Genomic DNA, 22,435 nt, shown 5'->3' on the forward strand with positions numbered 1-22,435 from the left:
CCTTCTCCACCTGCTCCTTCGCCTCAGCCACGCTCGTGCCCATGCCTCCCTCTGTGTTCACGGCGACCATGAAGCGCACGAGGGTCTCAATCTCGTGGGTTCCCATGGGGGCTGCGGGTGGTGCACGGAGAAGAAGGCAGCGGGGTGCTCCTCTACGCCAACTTCGGCTACGTTGACCATGACTTACTCCTCCGCTGCTCCGACTACGGCGTGCCCCACTGCGTCCGCCTCAGCTACGCCAACCGCGGCATGCTCCTCCGCGCCCACTTCAGCTGCGTCGACCATGGCGTGTCCCTCTGCTTCTCTGACCGTGGCATACCCTTCCACGTCCACCTCGGCTCCGCCGACCACGGCATGCTCCTCCGTGCCCACTTCGGCTGTGAAGACCGTGGCGTGCTCCTCTGCACCTACCTCGGCCTTGTCCGCCTTGGCTTCACCAACCGCGGCGTGCTTGACCACACCCACCTTGGCTTCGCGGACCACGGCGTGCTCCTCCGTGCCCGCCTCAACTTCGCCGACCGCAACGTGTCTCTCCTCGTCCGCCTCGGCTTCGCTTGAGGCCGCCTACGCTGTCTCGTTCAGCTGCTACCCCAACGACACTCGCCTTCACCATGCCCTGTGCGCCAGCCGTGGCCATCGGCGCCACCGACACCACCGGTTGCAACTCCATGACCAACTCTCCTCTGTCTCTGCCCCAAGCCCCTTCGACAAGCACCGACAACATGGAGCTCACCCTCGGCGCCACCGATAGAGTTGTGACTCCATCGGACTTCTCAATCGCGGCCAGGTCCCTCAACCAGGATGCGTCCACCAACCGCTTGACAAAATGTCTAGGAGGTGTTGTCGATGCTGTGGCACTTGCTGCGGCGTCTGCTGCCCAGGTCGACCTTGACTCGCTCCTCTCCACCTCCCAAATGACAGCACTGCGGTCGCTGGGTGCGCTCCTCAACGGCCTCTGTGTGCTGTCCGATGGGCTGGAGAACCTCGGCGACATGGAGACACTCAACGTGCGCCAGAATTTCCAGTACCTACGGAAGCTTCCCTACTGCATCAGCCTCCTCGTCTCGCTCCAAAAGCTGGGCGTCAACTACAACTCCATCATCGCGCTCCCGGACTCTATGGACTGCCTCACCAAGCTGCAGCAGCTCGTCCTCATGGGCAACAGGCTCAACGATAACAGCCCCACGCAGCTCACCGTGCTCAGCGACATCAAGGCGCTCATCCTCTCCGGCGAGCTGCCTCCAACCTGGCCCTCAAGGTGTTCGACACTTGGTGGCAACCGTTTCGAGTGCGCCCCTGAGCAGGTGTAGTTCGCGCACGAGTGCGCCGCTGACACCGGATGTGCACGAGCTCGACCCAGACATGCTCGTCTCCATCGACACTACGGCACATATGGAGCACTGCGCCCTCAAGCTCCATGGTTACACTACGCCCGCACGGTCATGTCCATGTTCACGCACCCCAAGCTACCGACCAGCACATCCGCGGCACTCATCATCTGCAATGTCACCGAGGCGTCTACCACATCAGCTTCAACGATAGCAAAGGTTGCAGTCACCACCAGTGCCCAATCCATCTCCATCATCAACACCAGCTACGTCGACCATGCCATGGCCGCATTACAGCCTTCTGTGGTGGTGCTCCATGCTCGCGCTACTAGCCAAGGCGCTGCGCTATCCGCGTGGGTTGCGAAAATAGCTCTTGCAAGCACGTCTTCGTCTGTTCGAACAAGTGCTCACAAGTTGTTCAGCGGACCGCTCATCAGGTATATCATCATGCTTTTCCCTACTCCTTTGTTGGATGTTCTGTTGTTGGATTGCACTGCCACTATGCATGGGGAACATCAGAGATCTCAGAAGATGGCTGAATCGAGTACAGTGATGTTGTGGCCACCTCTGATTCATCAACATGGCATATTCACTTATGGTTTGGGAAATGATGTAAAACTGAGGTCACCTTTGCTTCCACCTCGATCATTATCTCTGCAGTTTGAGATCCAGAGTACTGGAGTTCAACTCAGACCAACCCCTTGGCTATCTTTTTATAGTTATGCAGCTCTAGTGCAATGGATAAAATCTCTGGTTGCAGCTGATGACATACTACCAAAGCCTCCTTGGGTGTCATTTGCTACAGGCACCTTGTTCACAGTTGGTTACAACTGCAGTAACCCATGTGATTCATTACAGTATGCATGGCAACTACTACTTGATGGGGGAATATATACCAAAGCTGCTGATGTTGGTGCCGATCTAGTTGGAAAAGTCAAAAGGAATATCCCTGAAGATGATCTGAGAAAACCAGCTGTCATTGCAGACAATGTTGGTGACAATGTTGGAGATATTGCCGGAATGGGGTATGGTGCTGCTGTGGTTGCTCTGGGAATGCTCAGCACTATCGCTATTGTCAGTGACAATGATGGAGGAATTGCTGAAATGGCTGGCATGAGCCACAAAATTTGTGGGAGAACTGATGCTCTTGATGCTGCTGGAAACACTCCTGCTACCATTGGGAAGGATTTTGCAATTGGTTCAGCAGCCTTGGTGTCTCTTGCCCTCTTTGGTGCTTTTGTCAGCCGTGTTGCGATCTCGACCGTTGATGTCCTGACACCTAAAGTTTTCATTGGACTGATTGTTGGTGCCATGCTTCCATACTGGTTCTCAGTGATGACAATGAAGAGTGTTGGTAGTGCAGCACTCAAGATGGTTGAGGAAGTTTACAGACAGTTGAACACTATACCTGGGCTCATGGAAGGTACTACCAAACTTGACTATGCGACGTGCGTCAAGGTCTCTACTGATGCATCTGTCAAGGAGATGATTTCCCTTGGTGGCCATGACTGAATTGGTTTCTCTGCATTGGCTTGAGGGCAAGCCAAAATTAAAGGAGGGGATGTTAGGTACTCTCTAGTAGCGAGCTACTATTGGCCATGGGCCAACACGGACAGCCCATGGAGGGCCCAAGGCGGCAATAGGCAAACAATACAAAGGAAGGAAGGCAGCAAATGTGGAAGGCATCAGATGAATTATCAGAAGAGTCTTCTCATGCCTCTGTTCCTCGTCTCCCTCCTCTGGCCTCTCTCTCTAGGTCTAGAGCTCTATCTCCCTTGCCTAGTTCAATTACTCCTTTCTCCACCTAGATTGCTCTGCTAAGCTCGAGACCTCCCTTCCCTTGAGGTCGTGTACTCTGATTGTATCCGAATCAAGTTGTTCTATGATCTATTCGAGAAGGGCGTGCTAACATAATCAAATTCATTCAAAAGCGCAGCAAAAAGAGTCAAAGACAGATAATGCAATTTATATCAGTATATCATAGTTTCACAGCAACAATACAGCAGGCATTACAATTTACAACCTTTGTTGGGAAGGACAAGTTAGTTTTACATGCACACAACGGTAGAAGTATACTCCAAAGTCACGCACACAGCACCGGCGATTCTTAGGCAGCTACATCTTGGTGAACCATGGGTGCTTGAGCGCGGCAGCTGCCGTGAGCCGTTTGTCGGGGTTGCAAGTGAGCAGGCCGCTGAGTACCTGGAATCCTTCCTCGGACAGCTTCGTCTTGGGGAACACCTCGCGCAGTAGGTTGCGTCGCTTCACGTATATCACCTGGACCTGGGTGGCGAACGGTGTGGACGAGAACCACGGCCACGTCGTTTCATCTGGCACGCCGAGGACGTCGAAGATGGCGGCGAGCTGGCCTGCTGCATTAGTGTGCACGAACAGAGGGGACCCATTGATGAGCTCCGCCATCACGCAGCCCAGCGACCAGGTGTCAACGAGGGCGTCGTAGTCGGGCTTCCCCAACAGCATCTCGGGCGCCATGTACCACAGCGTGCCGACGGGCTTGTACGGCGGCGACTCGTCCATGCGCATGGCGAGCCCAAAGTCGCAGATCTTGACGGTGATGTTGTCGTCGCTGACGAGGATGTTTGCTGTCTTGATGTCCCGGTGGACGACGTGGGCGTCGTGCATCTTCTTGGCTCCCGTGAGCAGCTGCCACATGACCGTGCGCACGATCGCCTCGGGTGGCGGCCGCATCCCAGCGCAGCGGCGCTGGTGGAGGAGGTCGTGGAGGCTCGGGCCGACGCACTCCATGACGAGGGAGAGGTCCATGGTGGCCGGGTTGCGGGCGAAGCTGTGGAAGCCGACGACGAACGGGTTGTCACGGCCGCTCTCCTCCAGTAAGCACGCCTCCCGCAGCAGTTTCATCTGGCTGCAGAAGTCCGTGGCGGCGAGGCGCTTGATTGCGACGGTCTGGCCGGTGGAGCGGTGCCGCGCCTTGACGATGGCGCCGAAGGCACCCATCCCGAGGCAGCACGTCTCCTCGTAGTCATCGGTGGTCCCGATGGCGATGCCCGCCCTGTTGTTGCGGGTCGGTAGCACGGCGCTGGGGTCGCGAACGGCGGTGGCTGCTGCCTGTACGCAGGCGGCCATTGGGGCGAAGGAGGATCGCGCGAGGTTGGGGAGAGGCAGCTGGAAGACGGTGGTGAGGATGCGAGCGGCGGCCATTATATACACTGGTAGCGACGAGCCGACGAGTTGAATTCGACTGGTCATCGTATCCGACTTGGGCGAGCCGCGGACGCGTACAGGCGAAGCTAACCAATCCTGGTACCTGCGACTGTGAGGCTCCGAAATTCGGTTGTTTTGTCGGTTTTCTCCACTGATTGTTATGGTACGGTGACACGGGATGTAACACATTTTAGCATAATTTTTTTTAATTACACAGTACAATACAGGCGTCCACAACACGTACGCACACTCACCCCTATTAATACACGTACGTAAGTCCTACCCCTATGAGCACCTCCGAATGACTGAGTCGGCAGATCTCGAAATTCACGAAGTCATCAATGACGCCTCGCTGTCGACAGGAACGTCGCCTACCACTGAAAGTATAGCGCTGTTAAATCCTAAAAATAAATTCAGAAAAATTCAAGCACGGCTGCCAAATCGAGAACTTAACCCGGATAGAACCTAACCAACTCATATGCATGAATCAGGAAGCCAGGAGATCCGTAGTCACCCACCCACCCACTCGCCTCAGCGCCACGCCTCCTTATGCCCGTCCCAGCCCCAGCCGCTGGGCTGCCGGAGGCCGGAGCTCCTGCTGGAGTGCAGCGACGGAAGGTGAGCTCAGGAAGCAGCTCGCATGGCTACAGGTCCACCGTCCACACGATTGCCGGTGTAAGTGCAAGCTCCAGCCACGGCTTCCACGGCCTGTGCCATGGCGCCATCCTCCAAGGCTGCAATGTCGCTTAACGAAAGCATTCTGAAGATTTGAGGTGATTGCAATACTGACCGAAGCATCTTTTTGAGTGCAGTGAGAAACGAGGGCTGGGAAACGATCTGCTAATGCGTCGTCGCCAACCCAGACATCATTCCCGAACGAAGTTGATTTTCCATTTCCTAATGTCACAGTTGTGATAGCCTGATAAAGTGACAGTAAAGTCCTCAGCATTTCCCAATGATGTCCTCGCAGGTCCCTCTTTAAGGTTGCCAGGTTTGCCCGCTGCCTGATCCAAAGCGCCAGGTTGAGGAGGTAGCGCAGTGCAGGCGATGAATCAACTTGAGCAGAAGACAGATGATGTGTGTCCCAAGGTCTTTGATTTCCAATCCACCTAGCTCCTTTGTTGCGGAGACAATTTGCCATGCCACAAGGCACTTGGAGGATGAGGTGTTTGGTTCTCCAGTCCACAAGAAAGCCCGTCGAAGTTTGTCGATCTGTTGCAACACCCCGGAGGCACTTGCATGGATGACATGACATATATAAGCTTACTGTCAAGAACTGAGTTAATGAGTACGACCCTTCCCATAGTATTGAGGAGACTAGGTTGCCAAGTTGAGAGTGATTTCTCAATTCTTTCAATGTAGGTCCTGTTCTTCCCCATTCTTGCTCTTTCCCTATCTCAATTCCCTTCCAGCTACCTTTATTCATAACAGGCAGTCAACTGTCCATATAGCCATATGATAAATAAGATCAATTATTCCATTTTACACTGATAGCTGATCCAAAAAGAGAAAGGACGTGATTTTAATGGATTGGCCATCGCCCATCTACGTCATATGGAACTTGTGGAAGTTACGCAACCGCAGAATTTTCGATAACATATACTCCACAGCCACCCTGGTAGCAGGGCGTGTCAAGGATGACCTGGAGCAATACAGAAGGGCCTTTACACTCTCGCGTCTTTGACAACGTGGGGACCACGGCAGACCAGGCGAGGCGGAGGGTGATGGACGAAGGAGATGAGTGGATCGCCGCTGGGTTCACTGCAATCTCGGCTTTTCTGGTAGTGGTCGTAGAGCCTTAGTGTTGGTCTCTACCTGTTCGTCGCATAGTTTTTTCAAGATGTAGTCCGCTACGCTTTTCTCGTTGGTGCTAGGGACCTTGTTCTATCCTGGCATCTCGCCTCGGATAGCTAATATTTGTATTGTGCTACTTTCTTCTCGATGAAATACACGTGAAGTCGTGTTCTAGAGAGGAAAAAAAGGGCCTTTACGCCTACGCAGCACTGACGCGCCACTTGTTGATCCTTTGGGCTGTGAGACCATGTAATTTCCTCCCAGGCCGCAAGGCTGTCCTGCACATAAACACTCTTTTGCGTTCAAAAAAAAACATTGATAGCTGATCAAGCAAATGCAATGCATATATACATATATACAGAAGTCATACAGAAATCAACATTAAATTTATTTGACTCATATAGCTTGTGTACCAAAACGTACTACTTATTACCCTTTTATGTAGTATATTAACACGTCAAAATTCAAAGACAGTTTCTCGATTCTCAATCAGCCATTTCATCCTCTTAATTGATCCTCAGGTTGAAATTTGAATTTGACATCTGTGGCTAGTATAACTCCTGCAGGTTTGCAGCTAAAGGCATTATCTTTGTTCTGTAGAATTCTTCAGGTAGACATTTCTGCAGTTTCTGATGCCTCTCCTATAACAGTGGTTGCGAGAATTAGTATACAGATCTGATAAATTCTGGCCTAAAACAACTGGGCTATTTCTTTTCGAAAAAGAATATCAAGGCGAAGCACCATTTAAGCCACCACTTATTTGCTCTGATAAATTATGACCTCCATTAACAAGTTGTATAGTGAACTCGCTACATCTAATCTCCTTTTCTTCGATTAAATGTTCACCTCTTCAATTGCTAAAACAAGGTAAATTTATCCTTCTGACATTTATTCTTATTGTTATAGTACAATTGTAGTTATGGCTATTCACAGTTATTAGCTTTAGTTTTCTAGTGGATTTGCCATTTAACATTATTGAGCACCATCAGTAGTGTTTACCCTCATATGGATGTGGAGAAACTATTTCAACTGCTAAATTTTTTTCATCCTGCAGATCATTTTTTTTGAAACGAGGAAACTCCCCATTCCCATTGATAACAACGGAAATACCGGTTCATACAGATAGTTTAGAAAGTTGGTTGTGACCAACAATGCTGACAATCAAGGGCGGCAGGACTGAAAAATACTGTTCCGGCTGATTGTTGTGAGAGAAAAATACTGTTCTGGCAGGACGTGAACAGTGATTTCGTGAGGTGGCTGGCCAGACAGCCAGCCGGCTACTAGCCAGCCGAACACTGCCCAAGCTACTGATGGGAAGCGAGTCTGCAGAAAACCTGCGGCAATAGGGGGAACAAAATGTTGTGGTGGAGAACGGTACACTGGTAGTAACTGCTAATAGTGTCTGTGGCAGAACCGCCTAATCTAATGCTCTTCCAAAAGTACTTGTCTTCTATTAGACACTAAGTATCTAAGAGAGTGCACTAAATCGTGTTGTTCCGTCGAACACACCCCAAGGGAGAACTCGAAAATCTATATTTTTCCATCAAAATCATAAATAAGAGAATAAAGCTTACAACATTCTTAACCATTTCTTACATCACTTTATTGCAACGTTAGAATACCTAGACAAGTTGAATGCAATTGCGGAATTAAGACAATTTTACATATAAAAGAGTTTATACATTTTATGTTTATATTTTTATCTTACAGCGGAGAACAACATATGATCAAAATTATAGCGGAAATAAAGATTAATGGTGAATCATAAAATTTTTCTTCTAAAACTTTTAGTGAGAGTTATAAATAAACACGACAATTGCCACTCTAAAATAGGATTATATTGTTAAGCCAATGAGCGGCTTTAATGACTGACGTACTAAGCTACGTACTCATGTTGTCGACAACGCACTATTTTACCACAGTATTTTAGTTATACCATTTCAAAGTATTTCTTTATTTTGTTTAATATATATATATATATATATATATTCAAACTAGGGCTCATTAGCTATCCTAGCAAAAGAATTATTCTGGAGCCGCAAAAATTACCGTAGGTGCCTAAAAATGTTAGGATTTTGGTGTAAAAATTCCAGAGCCAACACTGCTATCAATTTGCCACATCAATTCCTACAAGTTTGTGTTTTCATAATATTAAGTATTCAAATTAATTAGGTTACTTTTGAAAGTATTATGAAACTGGGTGAACAAAATATACTAGCAGGTGTATCATAATTTTATGAACTTAACAAAATTGGTTTCAAATTTTTTGGTTAACTACAAAATTTTCTATAGAATTTACAATTTTGCTTTTAGCAATTAAATTAGGAAACGTTTTAGAAAAGAAAAGGGCTGACGGCCACTTACTCGGCCCAGCAGCCCAACGCGAGGCATGGTTGCGTGCGCGTCGCGACGGCCCAACGCGGCCCAAGGCCGAGGGAGCCCGCGCACGACGACGGCTTTGCAGAAAAGGCCCCGAGCTTTTAGATAATAACATGACTACTATGCACACTATTCCTACCGACAACGGTTTTGCAAACAAACCTTGGGTGTTTCCACCTTTACCATGGGGAGGCCCTGGGGATCCCCACGCTCGCCGACGTGGCGGCCGACGGCATAGGGCGATTACGCTGGGCAACCTAGGCGTGCTACGACGGAAGTAAGGGGCCGACCACCATCTATGACTAAACGCGTAAGGATGGGTGGCGCTTAGGAAGAACTCGGAGATGTACTAGCACGAGCGGCAGCGGCGAGTGGCTATCCGCGGTGGTGGCACGGCCGTTCCGACAACCTAGGGCACTAATGGAGAGGTAGAGATGGCAGGGAAGCACCAGAAACTCACCGAGCACCGAGCTGCGGTGACGGTTGAAACCGGTAAGTGCTGTGGTGGTCCGGCCACATGCGCCCGCACCGTGTGGTGGCGCTCCGAGCCAGTCACCGACGCATCACCATGTCACCGACGAGTTCTTTGGCCAAAATAGTGCAAGCACCGGATGGAGGAAGTTAAGGCGAAGTAAGGGTAACGAGCAAGTGAACTATTACCGCTCCAATCCTACCTCTCTCCCTAGTCCAAGGTCACGGCGACGAACATAGCCCACGATGAGGTAATCACCGAATTGTCGTGGCGTAGGACTCTACCGTGGCCAGAGGCAGTTGAGGCGGCTAGCTAGCTCTCCCTGCTACTTACTAACATGAGGAGATAGGCTGAGAAACCATGGGCTAGGTGAATTTGAAAGGCGGGGCGTGGTGCTCAGGCTGAGGCCACGTCGTGGGGAAAAGCATGCAAATGTGCTCGAGCGGTAGGGCATGTTAAAGCGGGGCTATGGTCGGAGGTGACAGAGCGAGCTCGTGCACATAGGTGACGAGACCAGGCGGCTTGGCGTGATGTTCATAGCAACAAGCGGCAGGACCCAAGCAAGATCGCCTGTGTTGGCTAGCAGGCAAAATAGGACAGGGAAGCATCCCATCGCCGCTACGTCTGGCCCTCGACTCTTCACGACGGCAAGGTTCCAGCTTAAGGACTAGGCGGGGTAGGTAGGATGAGGGGCGGGGCGAGCACCACATCGATAGCATGATGCAGCCGCAACCACAGCGTGGCCTAGTGGCCAGCCGTGCGAGCGTGGCACGCGTGCAGCAGTGGGACCAGCTGCAGCCAACTAGGACCGGCCGTCGCCCAAGGCAATGCCACGCGACGTCAGCAAGCCGCAAGCTAGCCAGTGGTAGTGGCCCGGCCATAGTTGGAACTCGGTAGTGGCAGCGCTCGCACTCGGATGGTGATTGCGCCCATGGCACCAATGATGCTAAGCACGGTTTTTGAAGCAAGCCAAAAACTGCTAACGATCCCGGATGAAGTTCAACTAATTTCCCTATCCTACAGCCTACAGTGCCAACTATCTGGTGAAGCAATCACCAAGAGCAGGGGGCAACTAGAGGAGAAGATAGATGTATGCCAACATGGGCTCGTCACTCTAAACGTTCGTTCATGAACGGAGCGCCAACAACACCATTTAGACACGTTTTAACGAAGTTAGAGCAAATTTACGAGGCTATCGTAACACCCAACACCACTATCACCTAAGCCATGCTCAAGTGCACACTCAGGGACAACCAACAATACAAGAACGTGAAGTTGGTGCCTAACAATTTTTGTTAGAATTTGGATGTCAAAACGGCATTGTCTACTTCCTTTTTCCGACTTCAAAAAGTCAAAAGCTTCTATTGGAGCCAAGCAACTTTTAACACTTTTGCCCTAATTTCTAAAAGGCCTAACCCTATTAACCTCGACCAACCCATACTCCCTACAATAGTCCATACTTCCTACTATCCCATAGGAGCAAAACATCTGAGCACCTTTTTAACTATTTTACTCAATTTAATTCATCAAAAATGATATTTTAAACACAATCCAAATTCTTGCCGATTCAACGAAAGTTCCCGTTAAATCACAGATTCGATGTTCGAGCTCCCAAAAACCCTAGTTACAATATTCACTTCCGAAAATTACAGTTGCATTCTTATCTACCCTATTCGCTCATCATTTTACATAAACACTATACACAAGTTATATCTTGTTTTTGTTTACCGAGATTGCTTTCCCGTTTCATACATGTTCTAACTTGTTAAAAATTCGAAAACCCGTTCGGCTTCATTTCTCCGAGACCTTAACTTAGGTGCTAAGTCAGCTCATAACACCCAAGGTGTTGCAACCTTCCCCCTTAAAAGAATCTCGTCCTGAGATTCGGAGCAAGAACCAAAAGGGAAAACACGATTACATTTCATAGATCTGAAGGTACACAGGAGGTTACACAGCTTTGCCCATTAAACCACGCAAGGATTTAGGGATACATGATTAAGAACAAACCTAGTACAACCAAAAGCTTAATCTAGGAGTCGAGATAGACGTGGATAATGGAGAAACAACAAGAAAATTCTAAAACATGGCGTATGTCCAACAGATCCAGAAACTGGAGACTGAGAACTCAAACATCGTGAACCCTTAGACCAAACTAACCAACGGTGGACTTAAACTTCTTCAACAAAAACTAGATCCCTTCTTCTTCTCAGATTACACAATCACCTCTGACTGGCGACCCTAGTTCCACGAACGACAATTGGATCTTATAGCTCTGCTTTGGATTCGAGGGGAATGAGGATGCAAGAGGAGAGCAAGGGCGTCTTATTGTGGCAAATGGAGGTGGGGGCGCAGCGCACTGGGAGTGGAGGCGGCGTGGATGGGAGACACTGACGGTTCATGAGGTGGGGAAAAAGTCAGCCATGGTGCGCTCTTTGCGTGAGCTGGAGCGGAGGGAGGACAAGGGAGAGGGGAGGGGATTCACTCGGCGAGGGAGGCATGTGTAGTGTGGGCGAGCTGGACATAGGGCTTGGGACATGACATCTTTTCTAATCACTCCCGACTACCCGAAGGCTAACTTTCCCTTGCTGCTTTTCTTTTCCTTCCCTTCCTTGACCACAATATGCGCCAACCTGAGATCGCAACATACATGCTTCCTCCAAAACCACATTCTCTTGTTTACTTTGAGGGAACACTATTTTATCAACCTATTGTGGATTTCCCGTTCGAACACCCAAATATTTCTAAGAAGAATATTTTGTATCAAGAGCGGTATGGTGGTGTAACTTGGTAAAGGTGCTTGGTCAACAACCTTGATACCAGCACATGTCGAGCAGCATCACCATGTGGCAGCTATTCCATAGGGGCCCTCGGTTTTGTCCCGGCACCATAAGCTATTAACTAGGTAACTATTACCAACTTACACACAATGAAGGCGGTGGGGTCATAGACCATAGAATCAGAGGAGTATTGTAAGGGAAGATTTAGAGAACAAGGGTTCCTTTCGCAACAAGGGGCAAGGAATTCAAATTTCACAACAAATTTAATTTAAAGAGATTCAAATGTTCTGTTGGGATATCCATAATTAGTTGATATAGTGCCCTCTGTTATCCAATCATGGCTGGTCTGCTCGCACCTAAATAGTAACTTCTCTTGTAACCCACTTAATATCGTCCTTGAAAACCCTAAGCACGTCTAACGAGACCTAAGGGTAGATGGACGCAATAAACACAATGAAATAAATAAAATGCACATTCCAAACGTCCTTATGCTGGTACAACATACAAGCACTCACTCTCCCATTGTCGACACATCTTCACCTTCCCTATGACCAGACGATCTCAACAACTATGAATGAAGTACAACAGAAAGATTACAATACTAGAGGACAGCGATGAAAGACACCACTAACTATGGGTACATCTTCCCAAGGCTTATCTACTTTGTTGGACCACACATCTTCATTCTCAGGCACGGCGGATTCTTTTACCGGCCTAGCTATGGATCTACCTCCTCTCTTGGTAGTGGCTGAGTGAGGGGAAGCAAGGACTCTACTTCTGACACTTCCAAGGGTGGGGGTACTGGCGGTACTGCAATACCGGTTCTCCTTCTTTTTGGTGGGTAGATAGGGTTCCCTCCAAGACCAAGGGATCCTGCCTTTCAGCGGCTAGCATCCTACGCTTAGCCCTGGTGACAAGGTAGGCCTCTCCCCGCTGATGGGCATACCAAACTTCAGCCCCCTTTACGGCTTCTGACATGGCAGTCTTATGATTCTCTGCGACTGCCACACTGGCATGCGCTTTAGCGAGCTACACCTGAAGCATCCTAGAGAAGATCTCGGCTTCCTCGGCTCGCTGGAGGCACTTCCTTAGCTCCAAGGCTTGCCAGTCATACTGCTCATCTAGAGCAAGCAGGTACGTGGTCAAGTGCACCACGATTGGACTATCTTCTTGCGCATCCTGCTCTTGCAAAGCCTCCATGCGAGCCCTCCATACCCATCGATTCTTTTCCAAAGGTGGAAAGAACCTCATGGGGGTATGAGCAATGGGCTCTTCATAGATCTAGCAAAGATACTGCAAGGCTTTGCAGGCCACAACTTGGTAGGTGTGGACGAAGCGAAACCCGGTTGCGGTCACATTCTAGGCCTCAGTGATGTCGGGGAACTCCTCACTCTTTCCATATTAGACGGTAACTTCACACCGCTCAGTGCCAAGTTTCTCATACTCATGGCCCTGATACTCAGGATGATCCTTGATTCTGAGTTTTTGTAGGGTGGCATATAGGATTTTGAGAAAACCCTCAGTGTTCAGGCAGTAACTGCTAACCCAGGCTCCTGCCATCCCTAGTGGGTGATTGCAAGGGAGGATTGAGTGGAAAGCTTGCTCAAAAGGAAAAACTAGGCAAGCTAGAGTGCACCGAGTGGTGGTACCAATGGTTAGGCCAGGCCCTGCTTATAATGGCAGAGCGGTCAGTGGTCCTAGCACAGTCCACCTACGGTTCCTGCATGAGGCCACTACAAATGAATCGACCAAATTTTTCGCGTGTTCGAGGCAAGCGTTGTCCAAGGCCATTAATGACTAGTACGGCTATAGGGCAAGGGTCCGGTAACAGCGCAGAAAGGAGTATGGGGAGACGTGTGTCACGATAGGCGTGAACCATAGGCGAACACAAAGCACAAAGCCACAGTTCAGCAGTAATTCCCGAACAAGGGTCGGTCGATTGTGCACAATATGACTCACGTGACATCTATGATGGGCACATCTACTAGCAATACGGTCACGACGACTAAGGCATTACTAGCACGACTGACTTAAAGATCGTATACTACACGAGAGTCAGTCCACCAGAGAAAGCCTAGTTAAACCTATTCCGGATGCTTAACCATAGCAATAGGGCTACTTATATATTTCGTAGTTAATGCCCTAACTTTTTGCAAAAATAGGTTGTCAAATTTTAGTTTAGAAAAGGATTTTGAAGCTTTATTTCCTCATTTATACTCTGATACCACCTGTGGTAGAACCACCTAATCTAATGCCCTTCCAAGAGTACTTGTCTTCCATTAAACACTAAGTACCCAAAAGAGTGATCTAAATCGTGCTGTTCCATCAAGCACACCCCAAGGAGAACTAGAAAATCCATATTTTTCCATCAGGATCTTAAATGAGAGAATAAAGCTTACAATATTCTTAACCATTTCTTACATCACTTTATTACAACGTTAGAGTACCTAAACAAGTTGAATGCAATAGCGGAATTAAGATAGTTTTACATGTAAATGAGTTTATACATTTTAGGTTTACATTTTTATCTTACAGTGGAGAACAACATATGATCAGAATTACAGCGGAAATAAAGATTAATGGTGAATCATAAATCTTTTCTTCTAAAACTTTTAGTGAGGGTTATAAATAAACACTACAGTTGTAGCGTGAAAGGAATCCTCTCTGAGCCCACCAGGAGGTTTCCACACACAAAAGTCATCTACCATCCATCGGTCACTTGCAACAGGGGGAATAAAGCCCTGAGTACTTGATTGTACTCAGCAAGACTTACCCGACAGGAGGAAAATAAAAGACTCCAAGGATATGCAAGGCTTATTTGGCTTGTGGGTTATTACATCTATGGAAGCATTACTAAACGTGCATCCTTATATTAAATTTTATTAGCCATCATCAGTAGTCAGTTAACTATCCATTCTATGTAAGCACCTATGCTACTTTTAAGTAGGTGGTGAGCAATCAGAACTATTTTACCATCTTTCATATTCCAATTCTTACTACGGTGCTAAACCATAGCCAAGTCAGTACTGTCTCACAGAAATGGCAATTCACAAATCAATATATCCTAGCTAGGTACCCCGAAACACATGCCTCGCTTGTACCCTAGGCACAAACAAAACCAACCTATTCCACTCCTGTCAAGGGGTCCAGGTCCCGTCCAAACTTGGACTCCAAGCCCCCACACTTGAGACCCAGTTTTAGTATGGTGCTTAGACCTCCACCTTTCCCCGCCTCCAATCAGTTGATCCAGAAAGAGCCAGAACCCACGACAAGAGCGTAATGAGCCTTCCCGCTCCCATAAGCAAGTATGTGCTCAGGATAATAAGTATGTGACCTGACTACCATCCACAACAACAGACGGTCCTTAATCGACACAGGCAGAACAAATGCAATCCAAGCCTCGCTCGAATGCCTAACCAAGTCCAGATCCAAAGTACCTTTCTGCCCGGTCTCCAATTATCATCCATATATATTCCATGTGATAGTAATATAATAACAATAATAATATCTTTCCAATCTCCTGCGAGTGGCAGGTAATCACTCGACTTCTACCGAATCCTATAGCATAGCCATCTACATGATTCTGATATACTAGTAGGACTCATAAGATAAGGATATATATATATATACAAGTGGTTTTCATTCAACTCCTTAAAACTTAATGAACAAGCATAAATTAAAGTGCAGAATAATAGGGGTTATGCACCAGGGCTTGCCTGGGTAGGATATAACCAACAGTTAGCATTTCGTTATGGCGACATGATCATCCAGACACCATCTGTCGGGTTCATAAACCCGAGGTCTCTCATGGACCTGCTTCCCAGCAAAAGCTCGGCCCAACAAACGATGTTGCAAATGACGCGCAACTCCTGGGCTAGCCTAAAAACCTAACGATAGGCCAGAAGGGCGATCTAGTCTCCGATCAGAAGGCCTGGCTAAGGAGGAACGGCGCTCGCTTCTGACTCTGGCCCACCTCTTCGACTAGAAGGCCTGGCCAAAGAGGAACAACGCTCGCTTCTGACTCTGGCCCGCCTCTTCGACCAGAAGGCCTGGCCAAGGAGAGGACAACGCTCTCTTCCAATTCCGACCCACCTCTCTGACCGAAAGGCCTAGCCAAGGAGGAACGACGCTTGCTTCCGACTTTGGCCTGCCTCTCCAATCGGAAGGCCTGGCCAAGGAGAGGACAACGCTTGCTTCCGACTCTAGCCTACCCAACGCTCGCTTCTGACTCTGGTCGCCTCTCTGACCAGAAGGCCTGGCCAAGGAGGAACAGCGCTCGCTTTTGACTTCGACCAGCCTTTCCAACTGGAAGGCCTGGCCAAGGAGAGGGTGACGCTCGCTTCTGACTCTGGCCCATCTCTCCGACTAGAAGGCCTGGCTAAGGAGGAACGACGCTCGTCTCCGACCCCAGCCCGCCTCTCCAACCGAAAGGCCACCGAACCTCTGCTTACATCTCTTCTCCAACCAACACGGTCGGAGACAACTGGGAAACAACCGAACAGGGATGCCCGCTCAGTAAGGACCTAGAGAAACAAGTGGAGCAAGTAAGACAGGGCGCTCAAGTCAACCGCAATACCGAGGGCTGTACCCTACACATCTATAGGCCAGTACTGTCAGGACATATTAGAAGGGTGCTCTATAACCTTCTAGACATATTAGACTATGAACAGTGTTGTGGGCGCCGATATTTATCCTACAGTATGGTAGGCGTCGACATTTGCCATACCAGAAGAAGACGATGGAGCCTACCACATGCATCTGGGCGTCAATAGTGTTGTGGGTGCCGACAAACTGCCTTGTACCCGACGGCATGGGCAACAAGACTAGGTAGCTCACACACACTCTTTCTCTCACACTCTCTCTTGTAAAGCCGTCCCCTTCATCTATAAAAGGGGATGCGCTCTATCCAAAAGGGAGATGATCGATTAAGACGATTCGAACAACATTTGGATCATTCCGATTCTCTCTGCTCGACTCTAGAACTCTAAAGCCGAACAGAGCAACACTTAGCGCACGTTGGGGCTCCCATCACTCTTGGCCCTTCGGTCCGGAGTTCGATCGGATGTCTGATACCCCCTATCTTACTCCCACTCGTTTGTAACCCCATAGCAAACTTCGAGCATCTGGGCTCAAGAATAAAGTCACCGACCGACTCAAACTAGACGTAGGGCACGTTGTCTAAACCAGTATAAACCCTGTGTCATTGAGTGCTAGGCCACATCCGATCACAACGTACGGCAAAACTATAAATATTTACGTGTTGGTCACTTTTCGCACCGACACCATCTTTTCTACTACTAGGGTCGACTCTATGATCCATCGTGGTTCCTATTATGACATTCATGGATGCAGCGCGGAAACATAAATAATCACAACAATCACCAATCTAAAATATGATTACATTGCTAAGCCAACGAGCTGGCTTTAATGACTAACGTACTAAGCTACATACTCATGTTGTCGACAACACGCTATTTTACCACAGTATTTTAGTTATACCATTTCAGAGTATTTCTTTATTTTATTTAATATATATATATATATTCGAACTAGGGCTCATTAGCTATCCTAGTAAAACAATTATTCTAGAGCCGCAAAAATTACTGTGGGCGCCTAAAAATGTTAGGATTTTGGTGTAAAAAATCCAGAGCCAACACTACTACCAATTTGCCACAACTATTCCTACATGTTTATGTTTTCGCAATATTAAGTATTCAAATTAATTAGGTTACTCTTGAAAGTATTGTGAAACAAGGTGAACAAAATGTACTAGCAGATGGATCATAATTTTATGAACTTAACAAAATTGGTTTCAAAATTTTTGGTAAACTACAAAATTTTCTATTGAATTTACAAGTTTGCTTTAGCAATTAAATTAGGAAACACTTTAGAAAAGAAAAGGGTCGGCGGCCACTTACTCGGCCCAGCAGCCCAACGCAAGGCGTGGTTGCGCGCGCGCGTCGCGACGGCCCAATGCGGCCCAGGGCCGAGGGAGCCCGCGCGCGACGGCGGCTTCGCAGAAAAGCCCACGAGCTTTTAGATAATAACATGACTACTATGCGCACTATTCCTACCGACAGCGATTTTACAAACAAACCCTCGGCTGTTTCCACCTTTACCACGGGAAGGTCCCTGGGGATCCCCGCGCTTGCCGACACGGCGGCCGACGGCATAGGGCGATTACGCCGGGCAACCAAGGCATGCTACGACGGAAGTAAGGAGCCGGCCACCATCTATGACTAACCACGCAAGGATGGGTGGCGGTTAGGAACTCGGAGATGTACTGGCGTGAGCGACAGTGGCGGTGGCACGACCGTTTCAATGACCTAGGGCACTAACGGAGAGGTAGAGACAGCGGGGAAGCACCAGAAACTCACCGAGCACCGAGCTACGGTGACAGTTCAAACCAATAAGTGTTGAGGTGGACTGGCCATGTGCGCCCGCACCGCGCGGTGGCGCTTCGAGCCGGTCACCGATGTGTCACCACATCACCGACGAGTTCTTTGGCCAACATAGTGCAAGCACCGGATGGAGGAAATCTAGACAAACTTAGGATAACGAGAAATTGAACTGTTACTGCTCCAATCCTACCTCTCTCCCGGTCCAAGGTCACGGTGGCGAACATGGCCCACGACGAGCTAATCATCGAATTATCGCGGCATAGGACTCTACCGTGGCCAGATGTGGTTGAGGCGGCTAGCTAGCTCTCCCTGCTACTTACTGATGTGAGGAGATGGGCTGAGGAACCATAGGCTAGGCGAATTTGAAAGGCGGGGCGTGGTGCCCAGGCTGAGGCTACGTCATGGGGAAAAGCATGCGGATGAGCTAGAGCAGTAGGGCGTGCTAAGCGGGGCTCCGGTCGTCGATGGCAGAGCGAGCTCGTGCACACAGCTGACAAGACCAGGCGGCTTGGCACAACGTTCATAGCAACAAGCGGCAGGACCCAAGCGAGATCGCCTGTGTCGGCTAGCGGGCAAAACAGGGCAGGGAAGCGTCCCATCGCCACTGTGTCCGGCCCTCGACTCGTCACGACGGCAAGGTTGCAACTTAAGGACTAGGCGGGGTAGGTAGGGCGAGGGGCGGGGCGAGCACCACGTCGATCGTGCGATGCAGCCGCAACCACGGCGTGGCCTAGCAGCCAGCCGTATGAGCGCGGCGCGCGTGCAGCAGCGGGACCAGCCGTAACCAACTGGGACCGGCCATTGCCCGAGGCAAGGCCGCGCGGTGTCAGCCAGCCGCAAGCTGGCCAGCGGTAGTGACCCGACCACAGTTGGAACTCGGCAGCGGTAGCGCTCGCGCTCTGATGGTGACCGCGCCCATGGGACCAACGGTGCTAAGCACGGTTTTTAAAGCGAGCCAAAAACTGCTAACGATCTCGGATGAAGTTCAACTAATTTTCCTATCCTACAGCCAGCAGTGCCAACTATCTGGTGAAGCAATCACCAAGAGCAGGGAGCAACTAGAGGAGAAAATAGATGTATGCCAACATGGGCTCGTCGCTCTGAACGTCCGTTCATGAACGGAGTGCCAACGACACGATTCAGACACGTTTGAACGAAGTTAGAGCAAATTTACGAGGGTATCGTAACACCCAAACACCACTACCACCTAAGCCATGCTCAAGTGCACACTCAGGGACAACTAACAATACAAGAACGTGAAGTTGGTGCCTAACAATTTTGGTTAGAGTTTGGATGTCAAAACAGCATTATCTACTTCCTTTTTCTGACTTCGAAAAGTTGAAAGCTTCGATTAGAGCTAAGCAACTTTTAACACTTTTGCCCTAATTTCTAAATGGCCTAACCCTATTAATCTCGATCAACCCGTACTCCCTGCAATAGCCCATACTTCCTACTAACCCATAGGAGCAAAACATCTGAGCACCTTTTAACTATTTTACTCAATTTAATTCGTCAAAATGATATTTTAAACACAATCCAAATTCTTGCCGATTCAACGAAAGTTCCCGTTAAATCACGGATTCGATGTTTGAGCTCCCAAAAACCCTTGTTACAATATTCACTTCCGAAAATTACAGTTGCATTCTTATCTACCCTTTTAACTCATCATTTTACATAAACACTATACACAAGTTATATCTTGTTTTTGTTTACCGAGATCGCTTTCCCATTTCATACGTGTTCTAACTTGTTAAAAATTCGAAAACCCGTTTGGCTTGATTTCTCCGAGACCTTAACTTAGGTGCTAAGTCACCGAGGTGTTACAGTGTCACCCCAAGGGAGCAAATTTCCGTGGTGGAAAATGGTGTGGTGACAGTAGCTGTTAATGGTGTCGCCTCAGAAGACGTTAACCCAACAACTGAAGAGTTAACAACTGAAGAGGCGGCTGTTGCAAATGGCTGTTAATTTTCACCGCATGCCATCAGCTATTTGAGCCGGGTCGAAGGAGACGTCTTTTGTGCCGCAGAAGCTGCTGGTGTTCGAGTCATTCAAGATCCTGCTATGTTTTTTCCCCCCTCAGTTTTTCCTTTGCAATGCTGCTTGGTTGCAGAAGGGTGCAGTCTAAGGCGTATCCTGCTAGGTTTCTCCTGTTGGTTTCTTCGAATGTGCCATTTTCGCAGTGGATGGTTGCACTGTCATCTAAGGTGGTTAGATAGATATTAGCTGTTCTTATTCCGTCCAGTTCTGTACTTTGTCTTATAGTTTGCAGTTGTACCTATGCGTGGAGATTTGAAGGCCCTGGTTCTTCATGGCGAGTGGATTTTGAAGCGAGTGGTAATGGTTTTATCTGAATTTGGGAAACACCGATCTTTTTCTGTCATACATGTTACAGCGCGTTGGCCTTGGCTTAGGTTACTTCCATTTCTCTATTGCTTTGCCAATTTCCTCCATAGCCCGCAATCTGTTGATGGTCACGTAGTCAAATTCTTAATACGCCTGAACAAAGAATGTAGGGAGACTCATGGGCTTTGAACCAGTATCCATATTCGATTCTGGCATGTATACATACTGTTCCAGTTGCTGGCATACCAATATTCAGAGAGATCACTTCAGGGTTTAGTGCTTTATTTGTGGTAAGACAGATCAGTTCAGAGTTTAGTGCCTTATTTGTGGCAAGGCGAATAATCAAATTCATTCAAAAGAACAGCAAAATGGATCCAATTCAAACAATGCAATTTATATCAGTATATCACAATTTTCACACATTACAACCTGTGTTGAGAAGAACTAAGTTTTACATGCACACAACGGTGGAAGCATACTTCAAAGTCATGCACAGAGCACCGGTGATGACACTTCTTTCTTTGGGCAGCAGCTACGGTGCGTTCATCTTGGTGAACCATGGGTGCTTGAGCGCGGCAGCTGCCGTGAGCCGCTTGTCGGGGTTGCAAGTGAGCAGGCCGCTGAGTACCTGGAATCCTTCCTCGGACAGCTTCTTCTTGGGGAACACCTCGCGCAGTAGGTTGCTCCGCTTCATGTATAGCTCTGGCATCATCTGGACCAGGGCGGCGAAGGGTGTGGACAAGAACCATGGCCACGTCGTTTCATCTGGCGCGCCGAGGACGTCGAATATGGCGGCGAGCTGGCCTGCTCCATCGGAGGCCATGAATAGTGGAGACCCGTTGATGAGCTCCGCCATCACGCAGCCGAGCGACCAGGTGTCAACGAGGGCGTCATAATCGGGCTTCCCCAACAGCATCTCGGGCGCCATGTACCACAGCGTGCCGGCGGGCTCGTACGGCAGCGGCTCATCCATGCGCATGGCGAGCCCAAAGTCGCAGATCTTGACGGTGCTGCCTTCGCCGCCGACGAGGATGTTTTCGGGCTTGATGTCCCGGTGGACGACGTGGGCGTTGTGCATCTTCTTGGCGCCCGTGAGTAGCTGCCACATGACGGCACGCACGATCGCCTCGGGTGGCGGCGGCATCCCAGCGCAGCGGCTTTGGTGGAGGAGGTCGTTGAGGCTCGGACCGACACACTCCATGACGAGGCAGCAGAGGTCCATGGTGGCCGGGTTGCGGGTGAGGCCGTGGAAGCCGACGACGAACGGGTTGTCCCGGCCGCTCGCCTCCAGTAAGCACGCCTCCCGCAGCAGCGCCATCTGGCTGCAGAATTCCCCGGCGGCGAGGCGCTTGATGGCGACGGTCTGGCCGGTGGCGCGGTGGCGCGCCTTGACGACGGCGCCGAAGGCGCCCATCCCGAGGCAGCAGGTCTCCTCGTAGTCATCGGTGGTGCCGATGGCACTGCGCGCCCTGTTGTTGCCGGTCGGTCGCGCGGCGCCGGGGTCGCGGACGGCGGTGGCTGCTGCCTCTACTACGCAGGCGGCCATTAGGGCTTGTGGATGATTCCGCGGACTTCTTGCTGGTGGCAGGGGCAGGATCGCGGGAGGTGGGGGAGAGGCGGCTGGAAGTTGGCGATGAGGATGCGAGCCATGCGCAGGTAGCGGCGGCCGTTATATACAGCGGAGTGATCGAGCCCGACTCCGATTTTTCCAATTCGACTTGGTTCCGCATCCGTACGTACAGTGGAGGTGTGTATGAG

At 49.4% G+C, this 22,435-nt stretch overlaps 4 protein-coding genes across 4 annotated transcripts; 2 read left to right on the forward strand and 2 right to left on the reverse strand.

Annotated features, from left to right (window-relative positions):
• Nucleotides 1-722: 722 nt before the first annotated feature.
• Nucleotides 723-1,310, forward strand: LOC136536058 (plant intracellular Ras-group-related LRR protein 8-like). The gene has a single exon (XM_066528476.1). It carries the CDS (start codon nt 723-725, stop codon nt 1,308-1,310), a length of 588 nt encoding a protein of 195 aa, XP_066384573.1.
• A 163-nt stretch (nt 1,311-1,473) lies between these two features.
• LOC136537865 (pyrophosphate-energized vacuolar membrane proton pump-like) lies at nt 1,474-3,150 on the forward strand. Its single transcript, XM_066529839.1, has one exon. It carries the CDS (start codon nt 1,611-1,613, stop codon nt 2,838-2,840), a length of 1,230 nt encoding a protein of 409 aa, XP_066385936.1. The 5' UTR covers nt 1,474-1,610; the 3' UTR covers nt 2,841-3,150.
• Nucleotides 3,151-3,443: 293 nt separating this feature from the next.
• Nucleotides 3,444-4,433, reverse strand: LOC136537866 (putative cyclin-dependent kinase F-2). Its single transcript, XM_066529840.1, has one exon. The coding sequence runs from the start codon at nt 4,431-4,433 to the stop codon at nt 3,444-3,446; it is 990 nt and encodes a 329-aa protein (XP_066385937.1).
• A 16,769-nt stretch (nt 4,434-21,202) lies between these two features.
• LOC136537867 (putative cyclin-dependent kinase F-2) lies at nt 21,203-22,223 on the reverse strand. Its single transcript, XM_066529841.1, has one exon. The coding sequence runs from the start codon at nt 22,221-22,223 to the stop codon at nt 21,210-21,212; it is 1,014 nt and encodes a 337-aa protein (XP_066385938.1). The 3' UTR covers nt 21,203-21,209.
• Between the last annotated feature and the right edge of the window lie 212 nt (nt 22,224-22,435).

This window comes from Miscanthus floridulus, chromosome 2, assembly GCF_019320115.1.
Source record: "Miscanthus floridulus cultivar M001 chromosome 2, ASM1932011v1, whole genome shotgun sequence".
In the NCBI taxonomy this organism is placed as follows: Eukaryota; Viridiplantae; Streptophyta; class Magnoliopsida; order Poales; family Poaceae; genus Miscanthus; species Miscanthus floridulus.

What these genes read in the sequence shown, in the direction of transcription:
- LOC136537866 (XM_066529840.1), bottom strand. Translation starts at nt 4,433, where the DNA reads ATGGCCGCCTGCGTACAGGCAGCAGCCACCGCCGTTCGCGACCCCAGC.
- LOC136537867 (XM_066529841.1), bottom strand. Translation starts at nt 22,223, where the DNA reads ATGGCCGCCTGCGTAGTAGAGGCAGCAGCCACCGCCGTCCGCGACCCC.
- LOC136536058 (XM_066528476.1), top strand. Translation starts at nt 723, where the DNA reads ATGGAGCTCACCCTCGGCGCCACCGATAGAGTTGTGACTCCATCGGAC.
- LOC136537865 (XM_066529839.1), top strand. Translation starts at nt 1,611, where the DNA reads ATGGCCGCATTACAGCCTTCTGTGGTGGTGCTCCATGCTCGCGCTACT.